Source organism: Oncorhynchus mykiss, chromosome 19, assembly GCF_057628025.1.
Source record: "Oncorhynchus mykiss isolate SJ-2025 chromosome 19, ASM5762802v1, whole genome shotgun sequence".
Taxonomy (NCBI): Eukaryota; Metazoa; Chordata; class Actinopteri; order Salmoniformes; family Salmonidae; genus Oncorhynchus; species Oncorhynchus mykiss.
The window spans coordinates 59,346,492-59,370,381 of record NC_143040.1 but is presented as its reverse complement, the minus strand read 5'-3'; the positions used below and the strand labels follow the sequence as shown (position 1 = coordinate 59,370,381).

The window sequence follows — 23,890 nt, the reverse complement described above, 5'->3', positions numbered from 1 at the left end:
CCGGTTGTTTATAGTCAGTAAAGAACTTTAAAGCTTTGTTCATTTTCTAATGACCTATGAAAGATGGAAAGGAGTGAGTTGTACAGGCATTTAATGGTGCATTGGAAGAACAGCACCATGGTCTAGGCCTTTTAGCTCCAGTAAATTGCCCATGCACTGTCAAAGCTCCATTATTGGTGTATCCCTCTGGACATCCCCTCTCAGTGGGCACAGCACCATTCTTTCTTGACATCCTGCAGAGCTTCTAACACAAACATGTGTGATATGTGTAGCCTTTTCTGAATGAATAGACAGTGGATGACTCAAACAGTATAAACCCAGCAAACAGAGGCTGTCCTGATGACGTTAGTCAACCATTCTGCCATGTCCCGGGGTGGTCTTACCGACTCATTATTGTTTGCAGTGTAAACTAGTGTCAGCTGGGAATTATGCAGACCCCTGATTGTTGTTGATGTGTCTCTATAACGAATCATGCCTTCAGGATTTGGATATGTTTTTCATTAAAACAAGATTGGAAATAAATGGCTCCCTTCCAAAGATATTTTCTGTGAATGACTTAATTTGCTTGCAGATGAGATAAAGTATTATACATTTTGGGCACTCTTTTGGTCAGAATACAGTTTGAATACAGAATACAAATACCTGAAATAGCTCAGTATAGCTTTATTACCAAGCGTGTCGAGAGCATCAAGTTCCTTGGTCTTCAAATCTCTAAAATGGTCCACACAGGCGCACAGTCATGAAGAACACACTACAACGCCTCTTTCCCCTCAGGAGGTTGAAAAGGTTTGGCATGGGCCCTCAAATCCTCAAAAAGTTATACAGTTGTACCATTGAGAAGAAATAGCACTGCCCTCGATCGCATGGCGCTACAGATGGTGGTGTGGACAGCAAATGCATCACTGTGGCCATGCCCAAAATGGCTACACAGACTATCTGAGTTGACCATTGTATTTATAAAACATTTTTTACAAGTCTCTACACACACTCACAGTGCTGTACACACTCATGCACACTGACACTCCAACACACACACAAAAGCTCACTTAATTTGGTCAAACACATAATATGAAGATATATTTATGACTGACTCTAAACACACTCACACCCACTCACATACAATCATCATATATGCTGCTGCTATTCTGTTTATCATATCTCCTGATGCCTAGTCACCTACCCCTCTACATATCTACAGTGCTGTCAGAAAGTATTCACACCCCTTGACCTATTCCACATTTTGTTGTGTTACAGCCTGAATTCAAAATGGATTCATATATTTTTTACACACCCATTTACACACAAGCTGTGGCATCTTACTCTAAATACTGTATTTACAGTCTGACCTCATTTAGCGAACTGTTTTTAATAACAACATTTCTCAAGCATGGCCAATGTGACCTTGTCTCTTATGTTTTTATTGGGCATCTGGCAACATACAGACTGTCCATTGTCATGTGAGCTTTTCATACAATACTAGTATAGTCTTATTTTAATTGTCTCTTTTGTCCAGTGCTGTTGAGTTATGCCGACCCACTGTGAAACCCCCTGTCCCTGTTAGTGTGTATTGATCCAAACTGGACCATGGGGGTGTGTCACATGATTGTTCCATTAACCCCCAGGGCTCTGATTGTTGGCCTTGTGTCCTGTTTCCGGTCCTCCACTCCATAGAGCTAAAACTGTCATGTACAGTTTATTTTTGAGTGACTGTGTTGTGGTCACAATTTGGTGATGGTTGTTTCTAATTCGGCTTGCTTTCTATAATTAATCTGTTTATTCACATTTGATCTATTTCAGTCCTTTCTGCTGAGTTCTTGTTTGGGGAGTCAGAGATGTAAAGCGTGTTGATAGCCTGGAGCCTTCCCCCACAGAACAACCACATAATTGCACGTGGAAAATCACGTGATTTCACATGAAATTTAATGTGATCACATTTTCACATGTGTAATTTCATGTTATCATGTTAATTTCACATAAGATCACGTGATCACGTGAAATCCATGTGTTTTCTCCGTAATGGTTGAGTCAGAGGGATCAGGAAACATGAGTAGTGTTTTATAGAGGTCTTTGTGTTTAAACGAAGACCTTGGAAGTCGTCAGCCACTTAGCCTTGTTAAAATACTCCAAGCCAGAAGGTGGCAGTAGCTAGCTGTAATAATGTTGTTATTTTATAGAAATCTCTTGTTAATACTAGCCAGTTGGCCACAGCTAGATAACTACCTATCAAGATGATGAAGAAACAGTTTAATTCACTCTCCATAATCCCATATTACCAGTGCCAGCCCATAGCCAAATGTTTAGCTAGCTAGCTAACTTTAGCATATTCGCTAGCTAGCACAATATAGCTAATTAGCTAGTTAAGGACACTGAACTAACTCGGCAGCTAACACAGGCAGGTGTTTCATGGAAACTAGCTAAACCATTGTGATTGAATTATAATGTCAATACGAGCTACAGTGGTTAGCAAGCTTAGAGGAAGTATTTAGTGTTGTGTGAATTGCGTCTGTGCACTTGGCTAGCTACCATCCCATAGCTTATATTAGATATGACGTGTGACTGGCTCATCCGTGGATGTATGGAGAAAATGCCTTATTTTTTTCATTTTTTTGTTGGCTCCCCCATGTGGACGTTCGTGCTCTCTGATTGGCTAAAAGTCAAGTTGTAGTATGATATGTTACGTTTGGTATGGTTACATAAGACAGAAGGTTCCTTCCCTTTCCTGCAGTCAATGACCAAAAGCGCCCCCTTTGGCCTCATGGGTGGATTGTTATTCATATTTTTCATAATTTCATCATTAATAAAGATTGTTAAAAAAAAGATAGCCCTATTTGGTTATAGCCCTAAGTGTTTCACACTTTTTTTGGTTACTACGTGATTCCATATGTGTTATTTCATAGTTTTGATGTCTTCACTATTATTCTACAATGTAGAAATTAGTAAATATAAAGAAAAACCCTTGAATGAGTAGGTGTGTCCAAACTTTTGGCTGGGAAAGTGAAAGGGGAATACCTAGTCAGTTACCTAGTCAACTGAATGCATTCAACTGAAATGTATCTTACACACTTAACCCAACCCCTCTGGCACTGTATATAAAGTGTAATATTGGGATGCAAACTCAAAATTGAATACATTTCAAATATACTGTATATCTGACATGGTGCAGGTGTCTTTATTTTTTACAATTATTTTGTTTCCAAGTAGACTTGTTTAAGACTACTAAGAAGCAGCCTGTGTGACCCTGATTTAGCATACTGTAGTAAAAGGTTAAGTCAAAACGTAAGGAGGGTGGTCGGTCACGCGTATAAAGTGAAGGTCTAACAATGCAAAGGTTGCATGTTCGAATCTCTTCACAGACAACTTTAGCATTTGAACTAATTAGCAGCTTTTTTACAACTTTGCATTTTAGATAACCCTTCCCCTAACCATATCCATAACCCTTTTAGCTAACTCTTCCCCTAACCTTAACCATTTAACCTAACTCCTAACCTTAACCTCAAACCCTAACCCCTAGCCTAGTTAACCTTAGCCACAGCAAATTTGAATTGTTAACACATCATTTGTTTTGCAAATTCATAACATATCGTACGTTTTGCAAATTCGTAACCTATCATGCGAATTTTAATTCGGAACATACCATACGAAATGGATGATGGACATCCACAAACTAATACATACCATACGAAATGGATGATGGACATCCACAAACTAATACATACCATACGAAATGGATGATGGACATCCACAAACTAATACATACCATACGAAATGGATGATGGACATCCACAAACTAATACATACCATACGAAATGGATGATGGACATCCACAAACTAATACATACCATACGAAATGGATGATGGACATCCACAAACTAATACATACCATACGAAATGGATGATGGACATCCACAAACTAATACATACCATACGAAATGGATGATGGACATCCACAAACTAATACATACCATACGAAATGGATGATGGACATCCACAAACTAATACATACCATACGAAATGGATGATGGACATCCACAAACTAATACATACCATACGAAATGGATGATGGACATCCACAAACTAATACATACCATACGAAATGGATGATGGACATCCACAAACTAATACATACCATACGAAATGGATGATGGACATCCACAAACTAATACATACCATACGAAATGGATGATGGACATCCACAAACTAATACATACTATACGAAATGGATGATGGACATCCACAAACTAATACATACCATACGAAATGGATGATGGACATCCACAAACTAATACATACCATACGAAATGGATGATGGACATCCACAAACTAATACATACCATACGAAATGGATGATGGACATCCACAAACTAATACATACCATACGAAATGGATGATGGACATCCACAAACTAATACATACCATACGAAATGGATGATGGACATCCACAAACTAATACATACCATACGAAATGGATGATGGACATCCACAAACTAATACATACCATACGAAATGGATGATGGACATCCACAAACTAATACATACCATACGAAATGGATGATGGACATCCACAAACTAATACATACCATACGAAATGGATGATGGACATCCACAAACTAATACATACCATACGAAATGGATGATGGACATCCACAAACTAATACATACCATACGAAATGGATGATGGACATCCACAAACTAATACATACCATACGAAATGGATGATGGACATCCACAAACTAATACATACCATACGAAATGGATGATGGACATCCACAAACTAATACATACCATACGAAATGGATGATGGACATCCACAAACTAATACATACCATACGAAATGGATGATGGACATCCACAAACTAATACATACCATACGAAATGGATGATGGACATCCACAAACTAATACATACCATACGAAATGGATGATGGACATCCTCAAACTAATACATACCATACGAAATGGATGATGGACATCCACAAACTAATACATACCATACGAAATGGATGATGGACATCCACAAACTAATACATACCATACGAAATGGATGATGGACATCCTCAAACTAATACATACTATACGAAATGTAAAATACATTGCCTTCAGAAAGTATTTACACCACTGGAATTTTTCCACATTTTGTTGTGTTATAGCCTGAATTTAAACTGGATTAAATGTAGATTTTTTTTTATCACTACACCTACACACAATGCCCCATAATGTCAAAGTGGAATTATGTTTTTTTAAACATATATATAACAAATAAATTAAAAAAGAAAAGCTGAAATGTCTTGAGTCCGTAAGTATTCAAACTCTAGGTTATGGCAAGCCTAAATAAGTTCAGGAGTAAAAAGTTGCTTAACAAGTCACTTAATAGGTTGCATGGACTCACTCTGTGTGTAAGGTCCATCAGTCGAGTAGTGAATTTCAACCACAGATTCAACCACAAAGACCAGGGAGGTTTTCCAATGCCTCGCAAAGAAGGGCACCTATTGGTATCACACATTTTTAAAAAGCATGCATTGAATATCCCTTTGAGCTTGGTGAAGTTATTAATTACACTTTGGATGGTGTATCAATACACTTAGTCACGACACAGATACAGGCATCCTTCCTAACTTAGTTGCTGGAGAGGAATGAAACTGCTCAGGGATTTCACTATGAGGCCAATGGTGACTTTAAAACAGTTACAGAGTGTAATGGCTGTGATGGGATAGAACTGATGATTGATCAACGACATTGTAGTTACGCCACAATACTAACCTAATTGACAGAGTGAAAAGAAGGAAGTGTGTACAGAATAAAAATATTCCAAAACATGCATCCTGTTTGCAACAAGGCACTAAAGTAATACTGTAAAAAAAATGTGTCAAAGCAATTCACTTTTTGTCCTGAATACAGAGTGTTATGTTTGGGTCAAATCCAATACAACACATTTCTGAGTACCACTCAAGTGGTGGCTGCTTCATGTTATGGGTATGCTTGTAATCGTTAAGAACTGGGGAGTTTTTCAGAATAAAAAAGACACAGAATGGAGCGAAGCACAGGCAAAATCCTGTAGGAAAACCTGTTTCAGTGTCACGATCGTTTGTAGAAACGGACCAAGGCGCAGCGAATGTTGAGTTCTACATAATTTTTTAATAGTGAAACTTAGTAAAAACAATAAACTAATAACGAAACGTGACATGACGACAATGGAGTGCTGACATACAACCACCCATAAACAATATCCCACAAACACAGGTGGGAACAAACACTACTTAAATATGATCCCCAATTAGAGACAACGATAACCAGCTGCCTCTAATTGGGAATCATACAAATCACCAACATAGAAACATGAAAACTAGAACACCCACATAGAAATAATAAACTAGACTAACGCCCCAGTCACACCCTGACCTACTCCACCATAGAAAATAAGGATTCTATATGGTCAGGATGTGACATTCAGTCTGCTTTCCATCAGACACTGGAAGATTAATTCACCTTTCAGCAGGACAATAACCTAAAACACAAGGGCAAATCTACACTGGAGTTGCTTACCAAGAAGACAGTGAATGTTCCTGAGTGGCCGAGTTACAGTTTTGACTTAAATCTGTTTGAAAATCTATGGCAAGACTTCAAAATGGCTGTCTAGCCATGATCAACAACACATTTCACAGAGCTTGAAGAATTCTTAAAATAATAATGTTAAAATGTTGTACAATCCAGGTGTGCTAAGCTCTTAGAGACTTTGTATTATAGAGTATGGTGTATAGATGGGTGAGAAAAAAACATATATTTAATTCATTCTTTATTCAGGCTGTAACACCAAAATGAGGAATAAGTCAAGGGGTATGAATACTTTCTGAAGGCACCGTATCATACTAAATGGAGTGTCTCGGATTTACGTACAGGTTTCCCACTGTGATAAGTACCAATCCGCAGAGATTCTAGATGTGTTTCATGCTTTAGAATCCCTAAGCCTCTGTTAAACAGAACACTCACACTTGCAATATTCTCTGGTGTTTGGTCTTGTTTATGGCTCTTCTGTGAATACTTTATTTATATATATTTTATTGTTAACACATTCTGAAAGCTTCCTTGAGATCTCAGATTACGTTGGATGCCTCCTGTGGTATAACATAAACAGGCAGTGAAATATGATTTCCAGAATTTGTTTATCCAAGTGGTTTATTTTATTGTAAAACTCACTGACCAGGATGACAGCATGATCCCCTCCACCCTCATTTAACTGAGTAAGTGTGGACAAGTTGTAGCTCAAGGGTTTACTTAATAATTAAGTTCAGCTGATGCTATTGAAATGTAAGGACATATTCAGGGAGGAGGCATTCCTAACTACTACGAATGAGTGAAAGATCTTAATGTTCCATCCTCTATAAATATGCTAAAGGTTTTATTGCCACGTCTAAAAGACATGCCCAACCTTTTGTGTTTGATCTGTGTTGTTAATTTATGTCAACAAGAGGACTTAATATGCTGTATGTCAATCCAGAGAGAAGGTTATGAGCTGTTGTGTAATGGTTGCCTTGTATGGAACTTATTGTCCCGGTTTTTCATGAAAACTAAATTGGGATATTCAATAAATGGGTACCATGAAAATGACTTGTATTTAAAGGCCTCGTCAGAGAACATTGCGTAAGGGAAAGGGGGATACCTAGTCAGTTGTACAACTGAGTACCTTCATCTGAAATGTGTCTTCCGCATTTAACCCAACCCCTCTGAATCAGAGGTGCGGTGGGCTGCCTTAATCAACGTTCACAGCACCTGGGGAACAGTGGGTTAACTGCCTTGCTCAGGGGCAGAACAACAGATTTTTACTTTGTCAGCTCGGGGATTCAATCAAGCAACCTTTCGGTTACTGGCCCAACACTCTAACCACTAGGCCACCTGCCGACCCTACACTCCAACCACTAGGCAACCTGCCGCCCCTACACTCCAACCATTAGGCTACCTGCCGTAAACCAACTATACTTAAGTTTGATGGATCTGTTTGTCATTATATTAATTTGCGTCAGTGGCGTCTTCAGTAATCTACTTGTCTTGATTGAACTGGCTGTTCATGCAGCTGTGTTGATATACAGGCCCCAGGGTAGACAATATCTCTCATTTGAACTTTAAAATGGAAGGACAGCCTGGTGTCCCACTGTCTAATAGTCCTCTGCTGTCAACCATGTTGTGTGGAAACACTAGGGACACACAGTCAATAAAAACAATCATGTAACCACTTGTCTCTCTCTTTCGCTCTCTCGCTTTCAGCTGGCAGCTCCAGTCATGCTCTACTGGACATGTCCCTGGAGGAGAGCTTCATGTTTCCCCATCACTTGAGTCCTAAGGACAAGAGCCAAGGTAAGAATCATCCACACCAAGCTGTTTGTCATTTGGAGACCTAGGGAAGAAGCATGATTTACTTAGTAAATCAATCACATAGAACTCTCCCCCATATCGTTAGTATGAAATATTCACTGTCAACAGATCTTAATTTAATCACCCTTTGTTGCTGATCATTTTCCTACACAGGAAATGCAAACTTGTAGTGTATTTGAGTTGTATCAACCCCAACAAAAATAGCCATGAATTATAATCCACATAATAATTCATATTTCCTGTTTGTGCAGATTATTTTCCTGCTGTAGAAAACTGGCTCAAATTAAGTTCCTACATCTGTATGGAACCCAACCTGTTTAGTTTCATTAATGATATTGTGTGTCAGGGACAATGGGGTTCCGGGTTTCTGTTACCTAGAAATGTGTTGCCTTATAGGGCTGCCGTTTCTCTTATGTGTGGTCTGCAGAGAGGGAATCAATGTAATTTAAACTATAGAAAGCACTAATCTAATAGTGTTTGTCATAGCTGTTACAACATTGTAATGTGTTCAAAGCTCACGTTGGCAGTCGCGTGTGTTCTAAATGAGACTTTGCGCATTAAATGAAGACCCTGATGAAATTGAGCTTCACACAAAAATCCTCATCTGCATGTTTTATTTACGACCAAAACGTGTCTTAAATGTTTCACCAAACCACTTACATTCTAGCATTTCTGTGTCCCAGAGGAAAGAGATGTGGTTGTCTTATTAGTGGTTTCACTCCTTCAGGACACATCATATGACTCCTCCACATTCACTTGGATTAGATTAGGATTGTTAGACTCAACATGCCAATTATGGAGCCCTTAAAAATGTATATTTTTCTTTTCCAGACTGACATTCCCTGGTCTTCTCTGATTATATTGGAGTTGTTTTTATGTTTGATCATTCACAAATCACTAGTTGGTGCTACAGTAGGCTTCATCAGACACCAAGGAACGTTCTTAGTCTGCACTATAAAGCAATTTTGAATTGTCTTGTCGGTGTCGATTTGGAGACTCATATCTCTTGCACTGAACTTTGGGAAAGTTAAAGCGCTAATGGAATCCGTATTAAACAGCTCAGAACACTAAGCAGAGTTTCTAAGGTAATTTTAATCGAGCTTGGTTGATGAGAAGAAAGTGTACTGAATATGTACTGACATGAGTCATTTGAACGTGAGTGTGTGTGTCTAGTAGCACTATGTTAAATGATGGCTTTTTGTTAAGGCTCTGATATGCTTTATAATTGGTTTTCAATGTTAAACTAAAAAGACAATTTCAACTAATTATGCTGTATGCCTGTATCTGGTTTGGCGTCTGCTGTTCTTGGAGATAGTCAGAGTGGTCTACTTATTGCCACTGTCTGAGTCTGGTAAATATGCTCTCAGGTAATGGGGCAGCAGGTAGCCTAGTGGTTAGAGTGTTGGGCCAGTAACCTGAAAGTTGCTAGATTGAATCCCTAAACTGACAAGGTAAAATTCTGTCGTTCTGCCCCTGAACAAGGTAGTTAACCCACTGTTCCTAGGCCGTTATTGTAAATAAGAACTTGTTCTTAACTAACCTGCCTGGTTAAATAAAATACAAAATATCCATGTCAGAAAGCTCCTTTGGTACAAGTGAAAAGTGTTGGTGACTGCTGTGAGGCTACCAATTATGTATATCACTCTGCATCACTTGTCTGAACACAGTGCCTTGCGAAAGTATTCGGCCCCCTTGAACTTTGCAACCTTTTGCCACATTTCAGGCTTCAAATATAAAGATATAAAACTGTATTTTTTTGTGAAGAATCAACAACAAGTGGGACACAATCATGAAGTGGAATGACATTTATTGGATATTTCAAACTTTTTTAACAAATCAAAAACTGAAAAATTGGGCGTGCAAAATTATTCAGCCCCCTTAAGTTAATACTTTGTAGTGCCACCTTTTGCTGCGATTACAGCTGTAAGTCACTTGGGGTATGTCTCTATCAGTTTTGCACATCGAGAGACTGAAATTTTTCCCATTCCTCCTTGCAAAACAGCTCGAGCTCAGTGAGGTTGGATGGAGAGCATTTGTGAACAGCAGTTTTCAGTTCTTTCCACAGATTCTCGATTGGATTCAGGTCTGGACTTTGACTTGGCCATTCTAACACCTGGATATGTTTATTTTTGAACCATTCCATTGTAGATTTTGCTTTATGTTTTGGATCATTGTCTTGTTGGAAGACAAATCTCCGTCCCAGTCTCAGGTCTTTTGCAGACTCCATCAGGTTTTCTTCCAGAATGGTCCTGTATTTGGCTCCATCCATCTTCCCATCAATTTTAACCATCTTCCCTGTCCCTGCTGAAAAAAAGCAGGCCCAAACCATGATGCTGCCACCACCATGTTTGACAGTGGGGATGGTGTGTTCCGCTGTGTTGCTTTTACGCCAAACATAACGTTTTGCATTGTTGCCAAACAGTTCAATTTTGGTTTCATCTGAACAGAGCACCTTCTTCCACATGTTTGGTGTGTCTCCCAGGTGGCTTGTGGCAAACTTTAAACAACACTTTTTATGGATATCTTTAAGAAATGGCTTTCTTCTTGCCACTCTTCCATAAAGGCCAGATTTGTGCAATATACGACTGATTGTTGTCCTATGGACAGAGTCTCCCACCTCAGCTGTAGATCTCTGCAGTTCATCCAGAGTGATCATGGTCCTCTTGGCTGCATCTCTGATCAGTCTTCTCCTTGTATGAGCTGAAAGTTTAGAGGGACGGCCAGGTCTTGGTAAATTTGCAGTGGTCTGATACTCCTTCCATTTCAATATTATCGCTTGCACAGTGCTCCTTGGGATGTTTAAAGCTTGGGAAATCTTTTTGTATCCAAATCCGGCTTTAAACTTCTTCACAACAGTATCTCGGACCTGCCTGGTGTGTTCCTTGTTCTTCATGATGCTCTCTGCGCTTTTAACGGACCTCTGAGACTATCACAGTGCAGGTGCATTTATACGGAGACTTGATTACACACAGGTGGATTGTATTTATCATCATTAGTCATTTAGGTCAACATTGGATCATTCAGAGATCCTCACTGAACTTCTGGAGAGAGTTTGCTGCACTGAAAGTAAAGGGGCTGAATAATTTTGCACGCCCAATTTTTCAGTTTTTGAAATGTTAAAGAAGTTTGAAATGTCCAATAAATGTCGTTCCACTTCATGATTGTGTCCCACTTGTTATTGATTCTTCACAAAAAATACAGTTTTATATCTTTATGTTTGAAGCCTGAAATGTGGCAAAAGGTTGCAAAGTTCAAGGGGGCCGAATACTTTCGCAAGGCACTGTAAGTTGACAGTAGAAACAGTAAAGCCTTCTAACTGTGGTAACAGTAACACGGACACTGTTTCTATTTTAGCCAATTTACTGTAACCATAATGGTTTCAAATGATAATTGCCCTGAGATTTGGTTCACTTCTTCTAATTTCACCCATGGGCATCTGGAGTGTATACTTCTGTTAGGAGCTGTTGGTGGAGTGGAGTATACAGTTAAGGCATTGTGATGTCCTCATTTCATCATATTTCTGAAGCAGGCTGCAATGTTGGCCTAATTTGGCATCAGATGAGGATCATTAGTTCCATGCGTTTCTGTCATTCATTTGTATAATTAATTTAAACTAATTTAATTACAATCAGGTGCAGTTTCCCTCTTGATTTCCATGTGAATTAATACAGTATTGAACACAGTACAATATAAATTATATCATACAGTGGCCAATGTTTAGCAAGAATGTGTGAACGGAACATAGAGTCAGTCTCAGACATAATGGATCTCTTTTTCCTCACTCCTGCAGCTACCTCTTGTGATTTTGAATCGCCTTGCTCTTGGACCTTCTCCAATCACAGTGTCAGAAATGACTGGAGGGCCATGTCACCACAGCAACAAAGATCCAGCACACAGGCCATGAAGCCAGTCAGCGACCATTCGGAGGGGAACTCTGACGGTAAGGGAGGAAGCACAGTCACAAAGAGAATACTCCATGTGTGTTTCACTCACACCTTTAAATGTGCTACTCCTTTCATCTCACTGAGAGCATAGTGTAGTATACTGTGTCGTGTCTTTGGCATCATTAAAAGTGAAGGCTGTTATTTTATCAAATCAATTCTCTGTAATTCTTATTACGTGATTCAACTAATCATGTAAATGTAATTAACTAGGAAGTCCGGGCACCATGGAAAATCTTCAGATTACAAAGTTATATATTTTTTTAACATTTTGTACAAAGATATTTTAATATCTGATCAATTAGTCTTCTATTAATGAATTATTCTTTACCTCCCGTCAGTCTCATTCCAAACGTCGTAAAGTGTTGGTTATCTGCACAAATCTCAGTGTGGACTGAGAGAGAGCGGGAAAGACAAAAAGGGATCACTACACACAGTTGATAATTATATTCATTGAAATGCTAATCCTTTGCACATGAACGCTCACTCATTCGGTAATAATTGCAATCAATATATATTTACACCCATGTGTCGTGATCTTCTCTGTTGGAGTCCGGTCCGTCTGCTGGAGAATTCCAAGTCTCTCTCTCTCTTTCTGTTTCCCTGAAGATCAAATTATTTCGTGGTTAGATGGATACTTCAGGGTACCATTCAGAAATATTCTCATAGATAGATGTTTCGGCGGTTGTCAGTATTCACATCCCAGGTTTACATAATTTCTAGCTGCAGACTAGTAATTAGTATCTAAGATTTTCTCTTATTCGGTAGGGTTCGATAGTCTCAGAGTTGAACCATTTCCAGCCGTGTAGCCAATGCTCCACGTGGTATGGTCAGAAATTCAATAACTATTCGCAATCACAGCTCACGCTGTGGGTTTGCTTAGTCTAAACTATTCGCAATCACAGCTCACGCTGTGGGATTGCTCAGTCTTGGTACTCTAACCTGTGCCAGCTCAGCTGACACCGAGGTATGCATGGTCTAAAGAGGATTTCCGCAGGAGGGGGTTTTATTCGTAACAATAGGAAAGGGCTGTTCCATGACGCCGGATCGTGTCTGTGCTCATGGGGTAGGGCCAATGACTTAGTTAAACTTTAAAGGAAATACAAACTCTCACATTAAAGGTTTAACATCACATTACATAATTTCACAAATAGTTTAATCTTTATCCGTTCATTTAATACAATAATTAGATGCAAACCTCATAACGGAGGCACCTGTATAAACAGAGTAATGTAATGTGGCTGTATTGTCTTTCATTTGGTCACAAACATGAAAAAGAAAACAGACCGGTCGTAGCTGGCTTCTCCACTGACCGTTTACACATTCTCCAAAACATGGATATTGTTCAGTTCTCAAATTCTGTGATGTAGTAGAAGTTCCTTTGTTCTACTGTGAAACTCTCTCTCTCTCTATACTGCATGGCCGGGGGAGAGAGTCTCCGCCAGGAATTTACGGCCTGAGATAACAGAACCTGGGTTTAGGAGAGAGTGAGAGAGAGGGGGAAGGCACAATCTATATCCAGAAAGGTCCCCGTCATGACAGCTGTATTTAGAGAGATGGTGACGTGTGTTGAGCGCTGGGGGGGACCCGGCCAAGAGAAACAGAGCTACGGTGTGTAACACTGTAAGGAGGTCTATGTGCAGTAGGATAATGCAGCATTTTTACCCTAATCATTTTGATGTGTTGTTTTGCTTCATAATTAACTGAAAATACTGCTTTCAGAACAATACAAATATTTCGCTATGGGTTGGGTTTTTCGTCCAAACACTTCAGTTGACTTTGTGGAAATTATTGTCTGTCCCCCCCATTCCAGGTCACTTCCTGCTTTTGAGTCCCTCCGCTTCCTCCAGGGCGTCTAGGAAGTGTGAATACTACATCACTAGTCCAGTGGTCTACAGTAGTGGCCCACTGTGCCATCTGCAGCTGGCCCGCTTTGAGCTGGGGCCCACCGCTGGAAACCTCTCAGTCTTAGTGAAACCAGTCGAATCAGCGTCTGTCATCAGCACAACAGCTCTCAGTGGCAGAGACCAAGATGGCACCAGGTTAGCATGTTTTGATTTTATGTTTGTTCACTTTAACATTCCACACAACTTCTCAACAATCTCTCTTTAGTATTCTTACAGTAGTAGCATTTGCTCAACAAGATTTTTAGTGCGACCATGTGTATCTCACTTGCGGTACTCTACCTTGCATCTTGAGTAAGTTCGTAGAAAATCAAATCAAACTTTATTTGTCACATGCGCTGAATACAACAAGTGTAGACCTTACTGTGAAATGCTTACTTACAAGCCCTTAACCAACAGTGCCGTTCAAGAAGAGTTAAGAAAATATTTACCAAATAAACTAAAGTAAAAAATAATAAAAAGTAACAAAATAAAAATAACAATAACGAGGCTATATACAAGGGGTACCAAGTCAGTGTGCGGGGGTAGATATTAAACAGCGAGTAGCAGCAGTGTACAAAACAAATAGGGGGATTAATGCAAATAGTCCGGTGGCGTTTTGATTAATTTTTCAGCAGTCTTATGGCTTGGGGGTAGAAGCTGTTAAGGAGCCTTTTGGTCCTAGACTTGGCGCTCTGGTACCGCTTACCGTGCGTTAGCAGAGAAAACCGACTATGACTTGGGTGACTGGAGTCTCTGACAATTTTATGTGCTTTCCTCTGACACCGCCAATTATTGTAGATCCTGGATGGCAGGAAGCTTGGCCCCAGTGATGTACTGGTCCGTACGCACTAACCTCTCTAACGCCTTACAGTCAAATGCCAAGCACTTGCCATGCCAGGCTGTGATGCAACCTGTTAGGATGCTCTCGATGGTGCAGCTGTATAACGTTTTGACGATCTGGGGACCCATTGCCCAATCTTTTAGTTTCCTGAGGGGGAATTGGCTTTGTCGTGCCCTCTTCACGACTGTCTTGGTGTGTTTAGACCATGATAGCGACTGAAACGTGCTGCAACAAACACTCAAACTGGACAGTTTTATCTCACTCTCTTCGTTCAAAGACTCAAACATGGACACTCTTACTGACAGTTGCCCTGCTTTGTGTGATGTATTGTTGTCTCTACCTTCTTGCCCTTTGTGCTGTTGTCTGTGCCTAATAATGTTTGTACCATGTTTTGTGCTTCTACCATGTTGTGTTGCTACCAGGCTGTGTTGTCATATGTTGCTGCCTTGCTATGTTGTTGTCTTAGGTCTTTCTTTATGTAGTGTTGTGTTGTCTCTCTTGTCATGATGTGTTTTGTCCTATATTTATATGTAATACATTTTTTATTTTTAATCCCAGCCCCCGTCCCCGCAGGAGATCTTTTGCCTTTTGGTAGGCCGTCATTGTAAATAAGAATTTTGTTCTTAACTGACTTGCCTAGTTAAATAAAGGTAAAATATACATATTTTTTAAATGTTATGATAGATCGTTGGTGATGTGGACACCAAGGAACTTGAAACTCTCGACTTGCTCCACTACAGCCCTGTCGATGCTAATGCATCTCTGACAGGTCTCAGATAAAAGGATGAGAGAATTACTGGATTTCTCTGTTCCAAATGAAAGTGGTTTAAGATGCCATGCAGTGGGGTCTCATACCTCCTGTGTTGTCGTTGAGCTCAGGGAATCTCAGTTAGATGGTTATTGTATGGTACTGCAGGAGCAGAAACAGCATTAGAGCCAATGTGAAATCAATATTCCCACTGGGCAAAGATGTCAATTCAATGTCTTTTCCACGTTGGTTCAACATAATTTAATTGAAATGATGTGGAAACAACATTAATTCAACTAGTGTGTGCCCAGTGGGCTTCAAGCACATATTCAACTGCAAAGACCAGTTTTTTCCCCCAATGGTTTGCAAAGAAGGGCACCTATTGGTAGATGGGTAAAAAAAAAGCAGAAATTGAATATCCCTTTGAGCATGGTGCAGTTATTAATTACACTCACTGCACACAGTCACTACAAAGGTACAGCCGCCCTTCCTAACTAAGTTGCCGGAGAGGAAGGAAACAGTTGCAGAGATTAATGGCTGTGATAAGAGATAACAGATTGTACTGACAGAGTGAAAATAAATTGTTTACATTTTTTAAATTGTATTTATTTTATTTTTTTGCCCTTTTTCTCCCCAATTGGTAGTTACAGTCTTGTCTCATCACTGCAACTCCCATGCAGACTCGGGAGAGGTGATGGTCTTGAGCTGTGCATCCTCCAAAACACAACCAAGCCGCACTGCTTCTTTGACACAATGCCCACTTAACCCGGAAGCCAGCCGCACCAATGTGTCAGAGGAAACACTGTACACCTGGCGACCGTGTCAGCATGCCCTGTGCACGGCCAGCCACAGGAGTCACTAGTACGCGATGGGACAAGAACATCCCTGCCGGCCAAACCCTCCCCTAACCAAGACGACAGTGGGTCTATTGTACCTTGCACCATGGGTCTCCCGGTCACTGCAGGCTGCGACAGAGCCTGGACTTGAACCCAGATTATCTAGTGGCACAGCTAACATTGCAATGCAGTGCCTTAGACCACTGCCCCACTCGGGAGGCCACAAATATTTTAAAACATGCATCCTGTTTGCAAGAAGGCACAAAAGTAACACTGTAAAACATGTGGCAAAGAAATTAACTTTTTGTCCTGAATATGTTTTGGGCAAGTCCAACACATCACTGAGTAGCACTCTTCATATTTTCAAGTATAGGGGTGGCTGCATCATGTTATGGGTATGCTTGATATCGGCAAGGACTAGGGAGTTTTTAGGATAAAAATAAACAGAATAGAGCTAAACACAGGCAAAATCATAGAGGAAAACTTGGTTCAGACACTGTGTAACAAATTCACCTTTCACCAGGATAATTACATAAAACATAAGGCCAAATATTCACTGGAGTTGCTTACCAAGACTACAATGAATATTCCTTAGTGGCCTAGTTACAGTTTTGACATTAATCAGCTTGAAAATCTACGGCAAGACTTGAAAGACTTGAAAGATCAACAACCAACTTGACAGAGCTTGAAGAGTTTTTTAAAGAATAATGTGCAAATATTGTACTATCCAGGTGTGCGAAGCTCTTAGGGACTTAGAGTGTCTAGTTTGAGAACAAATTACTCGCAAGTCCTCAACTGGCAGCTTCATTAAATTGTACATGAAAAACACCAGTCTCAACCAGTCTCAAACTTTTGAACGGTAGTGTAGATGCAACACACTTCTCTCATTAAAGTAAAGTTGTTTATCTACTTACTGCACAGATGGCCAAACACTGTTAGGGACAATAGACAAGGCTGTTTAGATACTTATTTGAACAGAAAGTCCTTTCAACATTTTGCCGTCCAGACACACAAACAAACACGCAGAAACACACATACATACTACAGACACACACACTTAACCCTCTGTTTGCTAGGAATAGGGCCCAGTGGGAGGTGCTGGAGGTGGTTATTGGAGAGGTGGATGAGCCCTTCCAGGTGACCCTACTCTACTCCACCTGCCTGGGGAAGGAAAGGGCTTCTCTGGCCCTCGACTCCTTGGACCTCAGAGACTGTGACATGGGTATGTTCTGAACTACATATCCAAACATCAATAGAAACATCAAAATGTAATGCTATTTTTACTTTAGCGTATTATGGTGGACTAAACCAGAAGTTAAATGTGAGCTCTTTCTTGTTCCAGGTCACCATGAGCTAGGCACAGACTGTGACGAGAGCAAGTCTTTCCACTGTGACTTGGGCAGCTGCATTGACAAGACTAGTGTGTGTGACTTCCACGGTGACTGCCCCCTAGGGGAAGATGAGGGATTTATCTGTGGTGAGTCTGTGAGGGCATCAACAGTGCAACAACATTACATTACATTACTCATGGGCCAGGAAAAACTCTGGGCCCTGTGTACTGTATGTGTACATTGTATCTAATCTTTCCAAGAAACACGTTGTTTATATTTTATCTAAACTTCATACTTTGAGAAATACGATTAAGTTGTGTAATATTCTGACTTTTCAGATAGGTACGGAAGAGTATTAGGGCCAATTCAAGAGAGAAAACAAAAACTATGAGTTATTTTTATTTCTTTTTGCACTGAGAATATTTTTTCTAAGTGCCAATATTTCGATAATAAAGTGCCAATATTTCGACAATAAATTCAAAATAAAATTTTGTGAAAAGTGGCAATATTTCAAGAATAAAGTGACAATATTACGAGGATAAAGTAGCAATATTTTGTGAATAAAGTGGCAATATTTCAAGAATAAATGTAAAATAAAATTTTGAGAAATAAAGTAGCAATATTACAAGAATAAAGTGGTAATGTTTTGTGAATATAGTGGCAATATTTCGAGAATAAAGTGTCAATATTTCAAGAATAAATTTGAAAGAAAAAATTGAAGACAATGTGCCATTATTATAATGTGGCAGTTATATTTCAAGTTTAAAGTAGGGGATTTGGTTAATTGCATGATTCCTGGCTTCCTGTTGCTGTGCATTCCACCATAGAAAGGCCGGAGTTAGATAACGTGGTAAAACTATAATTATCACATTTGAGGTAAGACCCAGATGCAGACGAAATCAAATTAACAACAGTTTATTAATCCAACAGGAGCAGGCAAAAGACAGGTCAAGGGCAGGCAGAGGTCCGTAATCCAGATAGGTGGGGCAAAGGTACAGGACGGCAGGCAGGATCAGGGTCAGGGCAGGCAGAAAAGGTCAAAAACCGTGAAAACTAGAAAACAGGAACAACCGAGAGACAGGAACAGAGGGAAAAACGCTTGACGAAACAAAACAAAACAAAACGAATTGGCAAAAGACAAACAGAGAACACAGGTATAAATATACAGGGGATAATGGGGATGATGGGCGACACCTGGAGGGGGGTGGAAACAATCACAAAGACAGGTGAAACAGATCAGGGTGTGACAATAATTTAGAATTGGCTTTATTATGTTAAGTATTATGACCTTAAGGAGTTTGTGCCGCAGATTGGGTCTTTTCAGAAGGAGGAACCACACGGAATTGGATGAGGTATTGACTGTTGTACAGTGAAATCAACATTAATGGGCAAATGCAAGGCTACAGAGGGTTGCATCTTTGTGCAATTCAGAGAGGTTTTGTAGTAACGCAAGACACTATAAGACAGATAATCAAGATGATCGATCGCCAGGTCAAGGTGTGGAGTACACAACCAAAGGTCCCAACGTGCTATGGCATATGGACGGATATGATAAAATGAAACCGTATGGTATTGCAATACAGGGCTTCATAGATGGCTTTAGCCTTTATGTTTTGTGGATGGAAGCTTACACCACAAACAATGACCCAAAGGCAATAGCAGATTACTTCATTACATGTGTTACGCATTTGGGAGCGTGCCCAGAGAGGGTCTGCGCTGACAAGAGGAACCGAAAATGGGCACGTAGAAAAAATGCAGGTGTTTCTACTCAGAAACCACAATGACAGTTTTGCCAAAGATTGAAGTTTCCTTTATGGATGTAGCACTGTAAACTTGTGAATTGAATCATGGTGGGCATATTAAGAAAACAAAGTGTGCAGTTCTGGATGAACCTCTTCCAAAACCTCTTCCTGGATAGAAGTCTGATACAGTTCTGCTTCCTTAAACGTGTGCATGTAATAATTATGTTTATTATACCTTACTGATGAAACAATCACACACGCCCCACCAGCAACTATTCTGAACACTTGTTTTTATTATCTGCATTAAATTGGTGATATTATTTATTCTTGGTGAGCTTGTGCAGTGACCTTGGCCAAAACTTACGATGTTAATAAGTTCAGTTCAGGGTAATGCCGATCAGTGATGAAATGTTCAGCTCTGATGACTGGGTGGTTGAAGATGATGGGGATATCTGTGCTGACTGTGTAATCAGTGATGCTTGGCCCATGCTGACTGACCTCTGATACTTGGTCTTCATCCTAGACAATGAACTCAGTGCTGTCATATTCATCATCATCGTGAGACACATCACTCAAAGGCTCAGAGATGGAAGTGTCTTCAAGTCTCTTGCAATGGCTTAGTTACAATATAGAAACTCAACTTGGGTATCTTGACTGTCTCATATATTGTACCAGTGGAAAAATCACCTGGAAGTCTGTTTGAAGTCCCACAACTCAAAGCCAGTCTCAAGGCCTTTGCTGGATTGTCCAGTGCGGAAGAAAATATCCTTTCCCTCTTTCAGGATCTCAGTAACTCCTGCACTGCAGTTCAAAACAACCTTTCTGGTGCCTCCTCCTTGCTTTGCTCTGACTTGTTTGGTGTCCTTGTTACCAGTGTGAATCCACTCTACTTCAATACTGCGAGTCCTTGATCTTCCTCTGGTCTTCCTCTGGTCTGCTTCCTCTGATCTTCCTGGGGTGTGGGCTTCTTCTTCCACATTGCTTGATTGCTTTCTTAGTTTCAGCTTTCCACAAGTTTTTCAAAAACACAACATTTCCATATGAGGAAATGAAGCTGGCCATATCTGCATCATCCATGATCAGGACAACATTTTAGTCAATCTGAAAGGAAATATGATATAATATTCTAAGCATTGGAAATAGTGTACATTGTCATTTCATTATTTTATCCTCATTACATTGCCCTGATGTGGATAACTGCATAGAAAACAGATTTTGAAAATAAAACTTGCTCAAATACTCACAACACAGTAAAGCAAAGGCATAGGTCATTTCAGCAGACAAGAAAAAGTGACCAAAATCGACTGTCTTGCAATATTATCATGCAGCAGGAGGTGACAATAGAGTTTTTAGCATAACATTAATTAATATTTAAGAATCCTTAGAGCAGCTATATCCCTCCAAATTGTTCAAAATGTGCAATGGTGGTTAATTTTATCCCTGACACTTGTTTTTCAAATATAAGTTAAATATTCAACAACAACAAAAAAGTCCAGAACAATCCTATCAAGAAAATGCTGTGGCAAGAACACTCCGCTAGGTGGGTCATAACTATACATAGCTGTTCACAAATAAGATGCTTCATTATGATGAAATTCACTTAAGCACTTTATACAGTGGTACTTTATACAGTGGTACTTTATACAGTGGTGTAAAGTACTTAAATAGTACTTTTTAAAGCATTTTTACTTACGTCGTTTCTTGGGGTACCTGTACTTTACTATTTCTATTTTGTTTTGTTTTACTCCACTACATTCCTAAAGAAAATATTAACTTTTTACTCCCATACATTTTTCCTGACACCAAAAAGTACTTGTTACATTTAGAATGCTCAGGCGGGACAGAATGATGGTCAAATTCACGCACCTATCAATGTAACGGGTAATCATTCCTACTGCATCTGATCTGGCAGACTCACTAAACACAAATCCTGCGTTTGTAAATGATCTCTGAGTGTTGGTGTGCGATTCTGGAACAAGGAGCGCTCTCCTTCAAGCAGTGAATGGGAGTCTATTGGGCGCCAGCACAAAAATCCAACATTAGCACGAATTTCGCAAACAAGAATTACAACATTACACATCTTTTCCGAGATGTGAATCAACACAATGTAACTCCAAGTCAATCACACTTCTGTGAAATCAAACTGTCCACTTAGGAAGCAACACTGATTGACAATACATTTCACATGCTGTTGTGCAAATGGAATAGACAACAGGTGGAAATTATAGGCAATTAGCAAGACACCCCCAATAAAGGAGTGGTTCTGCAGGTGGTGACTACAGACCACTTCTCAGTTCCTATGCTTCCTGGCTGATGTTTTGGTCACTTTTGAATGCTGGCGGTGCTTTCACTCTAGTGGTATCATGAGTCTACAACCCACACAAGTGGCTCAGGTAGTGCAGCTCATCCAGGATGGCACATCAATGTGAGCTGTGGCAAGAAGGTTTGCTGTGTCTGTCAGCGTAGTGTCCAGAGCATGAAGGCGCTACCAGGAGACAGGCCAGTACATCAGGAGACGTGGAGGAGGCCGTAGGGGGGCAACAACCCAGCAGCAGGACCGCTACCTCCGCCATTGTGGAGGAGCAGGAGGAGCACTGCCAGAGCCCTGCAAAATGACCTCCAGCAGGCCACAAATGTGCATGTGTCTGCTCAAACGGTCAGAAACAGACTCCATGAGGGTGGTATGATGGCCCGACGTCCACAGGTGGGCATTGTGCTTAGAACCCAACACCGTGCAGGACGTTTGGCATTTGCCAGAGAACACCAAGATTGGCAAATTCGACACTGGCGCCCTGTGCTCTTCACAGATGAAAGCAGGTTCACACTGAGCACATGTGACAGACGTGACAGTCTGGTGATGCCGTGGAGAACGTTCTGCTGCCTGCAACATCCTCCAGCATGACCGGTTTGGCGGTGGGTCAGTCATGGTGTGGGGTGGCATTTCTTTGGGGGGCGCACAGCCCTCCATGTGCTCGCCAGAGGTAGCCTGACTTCCATTAGGTACCGAGAGCACATCAATTTTGTTTCTGGTGTCCTTTGACAGCTCTTTGGTCTTGGCCATATTGGAGTTTGGACTGTTTGAGGTTGTGGACAGGTGTCTTTTATACTGATAACAAGTTCAAACAGGTGCCATTAATACAGGTAATGAGTGGAGGACAGAGGAGCCTCTTAAAGAAGAAGTTATAGGTCTGTGAGAGCCAGAAATCTTGCTTGTTTCCTACAATGTGATTTTCTGGATTTTTTTTTCTAATTTTGTCTGTCATAGTTGAAGTGTACCTATGGTGAAAATTACAGGCCTCTCTCATCTTTTTAAGTGGGAGAACTTGCACAATTGGTGGCTGACTAAATACTTGTTTGCCCCACTGTATATACAGTTGAAGTCGGAAGTTTACATACACTCAAGTTGGAGTCATTAAAACTCGTTTTTCAACCACTCCACAAATTTCTTGTTAACAAACTATAGTTTTGGCAAGTCGGTTAGGACATCTACTTTGTGCATGACACAAGGTGTATGAAGGTGTATGATCGCAAACCCCATGAACGTATGGCCGTAATCCAGGCAATGGAGGAGGCGTATGGTAACATTCCAGTCTTTTCAGGGGTGGATGCGTCATGTCAGAAGATATTTTTCCACTGTCTGGCCAAGGAGAATATCGCCTGTGATGTTGATGAAAATCTGTGGCCGGACAAAAACAACATATTTGATTGATTTTGTTTCCGCAATGGAGTATTTGTTTCTTGACTTATGATTTAGATTTGACTGTATTTTGGCAATTTCTTTATCTATTTCGTACAATTGAGCTAACATACAGTACAAATAGGCCTATTTTTATTCCTTTGCATATGCAAAAATATATTTACTGTATGTTTGCATTTTTACTGTACAGTTGCAGTTGGAAGTTTACATACATTTAGGTTGGAGTCATTAAAACTTGTTTTTCAACCACCACAAATTTCTTGTTAGCAAACTATAGTTTTGGCAAATTGGTTAGGACATCTACTTTGTTCATGACACAAGTCATTTTTCCAACAATTGTTTACAGACAGATTATTTCACTTATAATTCACTCTATCACAATTCCAGTGGGTCAGAAGTTTACATACACTAAGTTGACTGTGCCTTTAAACAGCTTGGAAAATTCCAGAAAATGATGTCATGGCTTTAGATGCTTCTGATAGGCTAATTGACATAATTTGAGTCA

At 40.1% G+C, this 23,890-nt stretch overlaps 1 protein-coding gene and 1 long non-coding RNA gene across 3 annotated transcripts in view; one reads left to right on the top strand and one right to left on the bottom strand.

Annotated features, from left to right (window-relative positions):
• LOC110498079 (tyrosine-protein kinase receptor) overlaps positions 1-23,890 on the top strand; it is a 91,797-nt gene that overhangs the window by 13,873 nt on the left and 54,034 nt on the right. For both annotated transcript variants that reach the window (XM_036955023.2, XM_036955022.2), the window contains exons 2-6: positions 8,256-8,345; positions 12,154-12,303; positions 14,118-14,346; positions 17,692-17,837; positions 17,958-18,092. In XM_036955023.2, the coding sequence (XP_036810918.2) occupies positions 8,256-8,345; positions 12,154-12,303; positions 14,118-14,346; positions 17,692-17,837; positions 17,958-18,092 (750 nt within the window). The remainder of the gene's footprint in view (positions 1-8,255; positions 8,346-12,153; positions 12,304-14,117; positions 14,347-17,691; positions 17,838-17,957; positions 18,093-23,890) is intronic.
• On the bottom strand, positions 12,195-13,284 carry LOC110498081 (uncharacterized). Its single transcript, XR_002469773.3, has 3 exons — positions 12,827-13,284; positions 12,636-12,698; positions 12,195-12,297 (listed from the first exon to the last, which is right to left on the bottom strand). It is a non-coding gene; the product is annotated as an uncharacterized LOC110498081 (long non-coding RNA).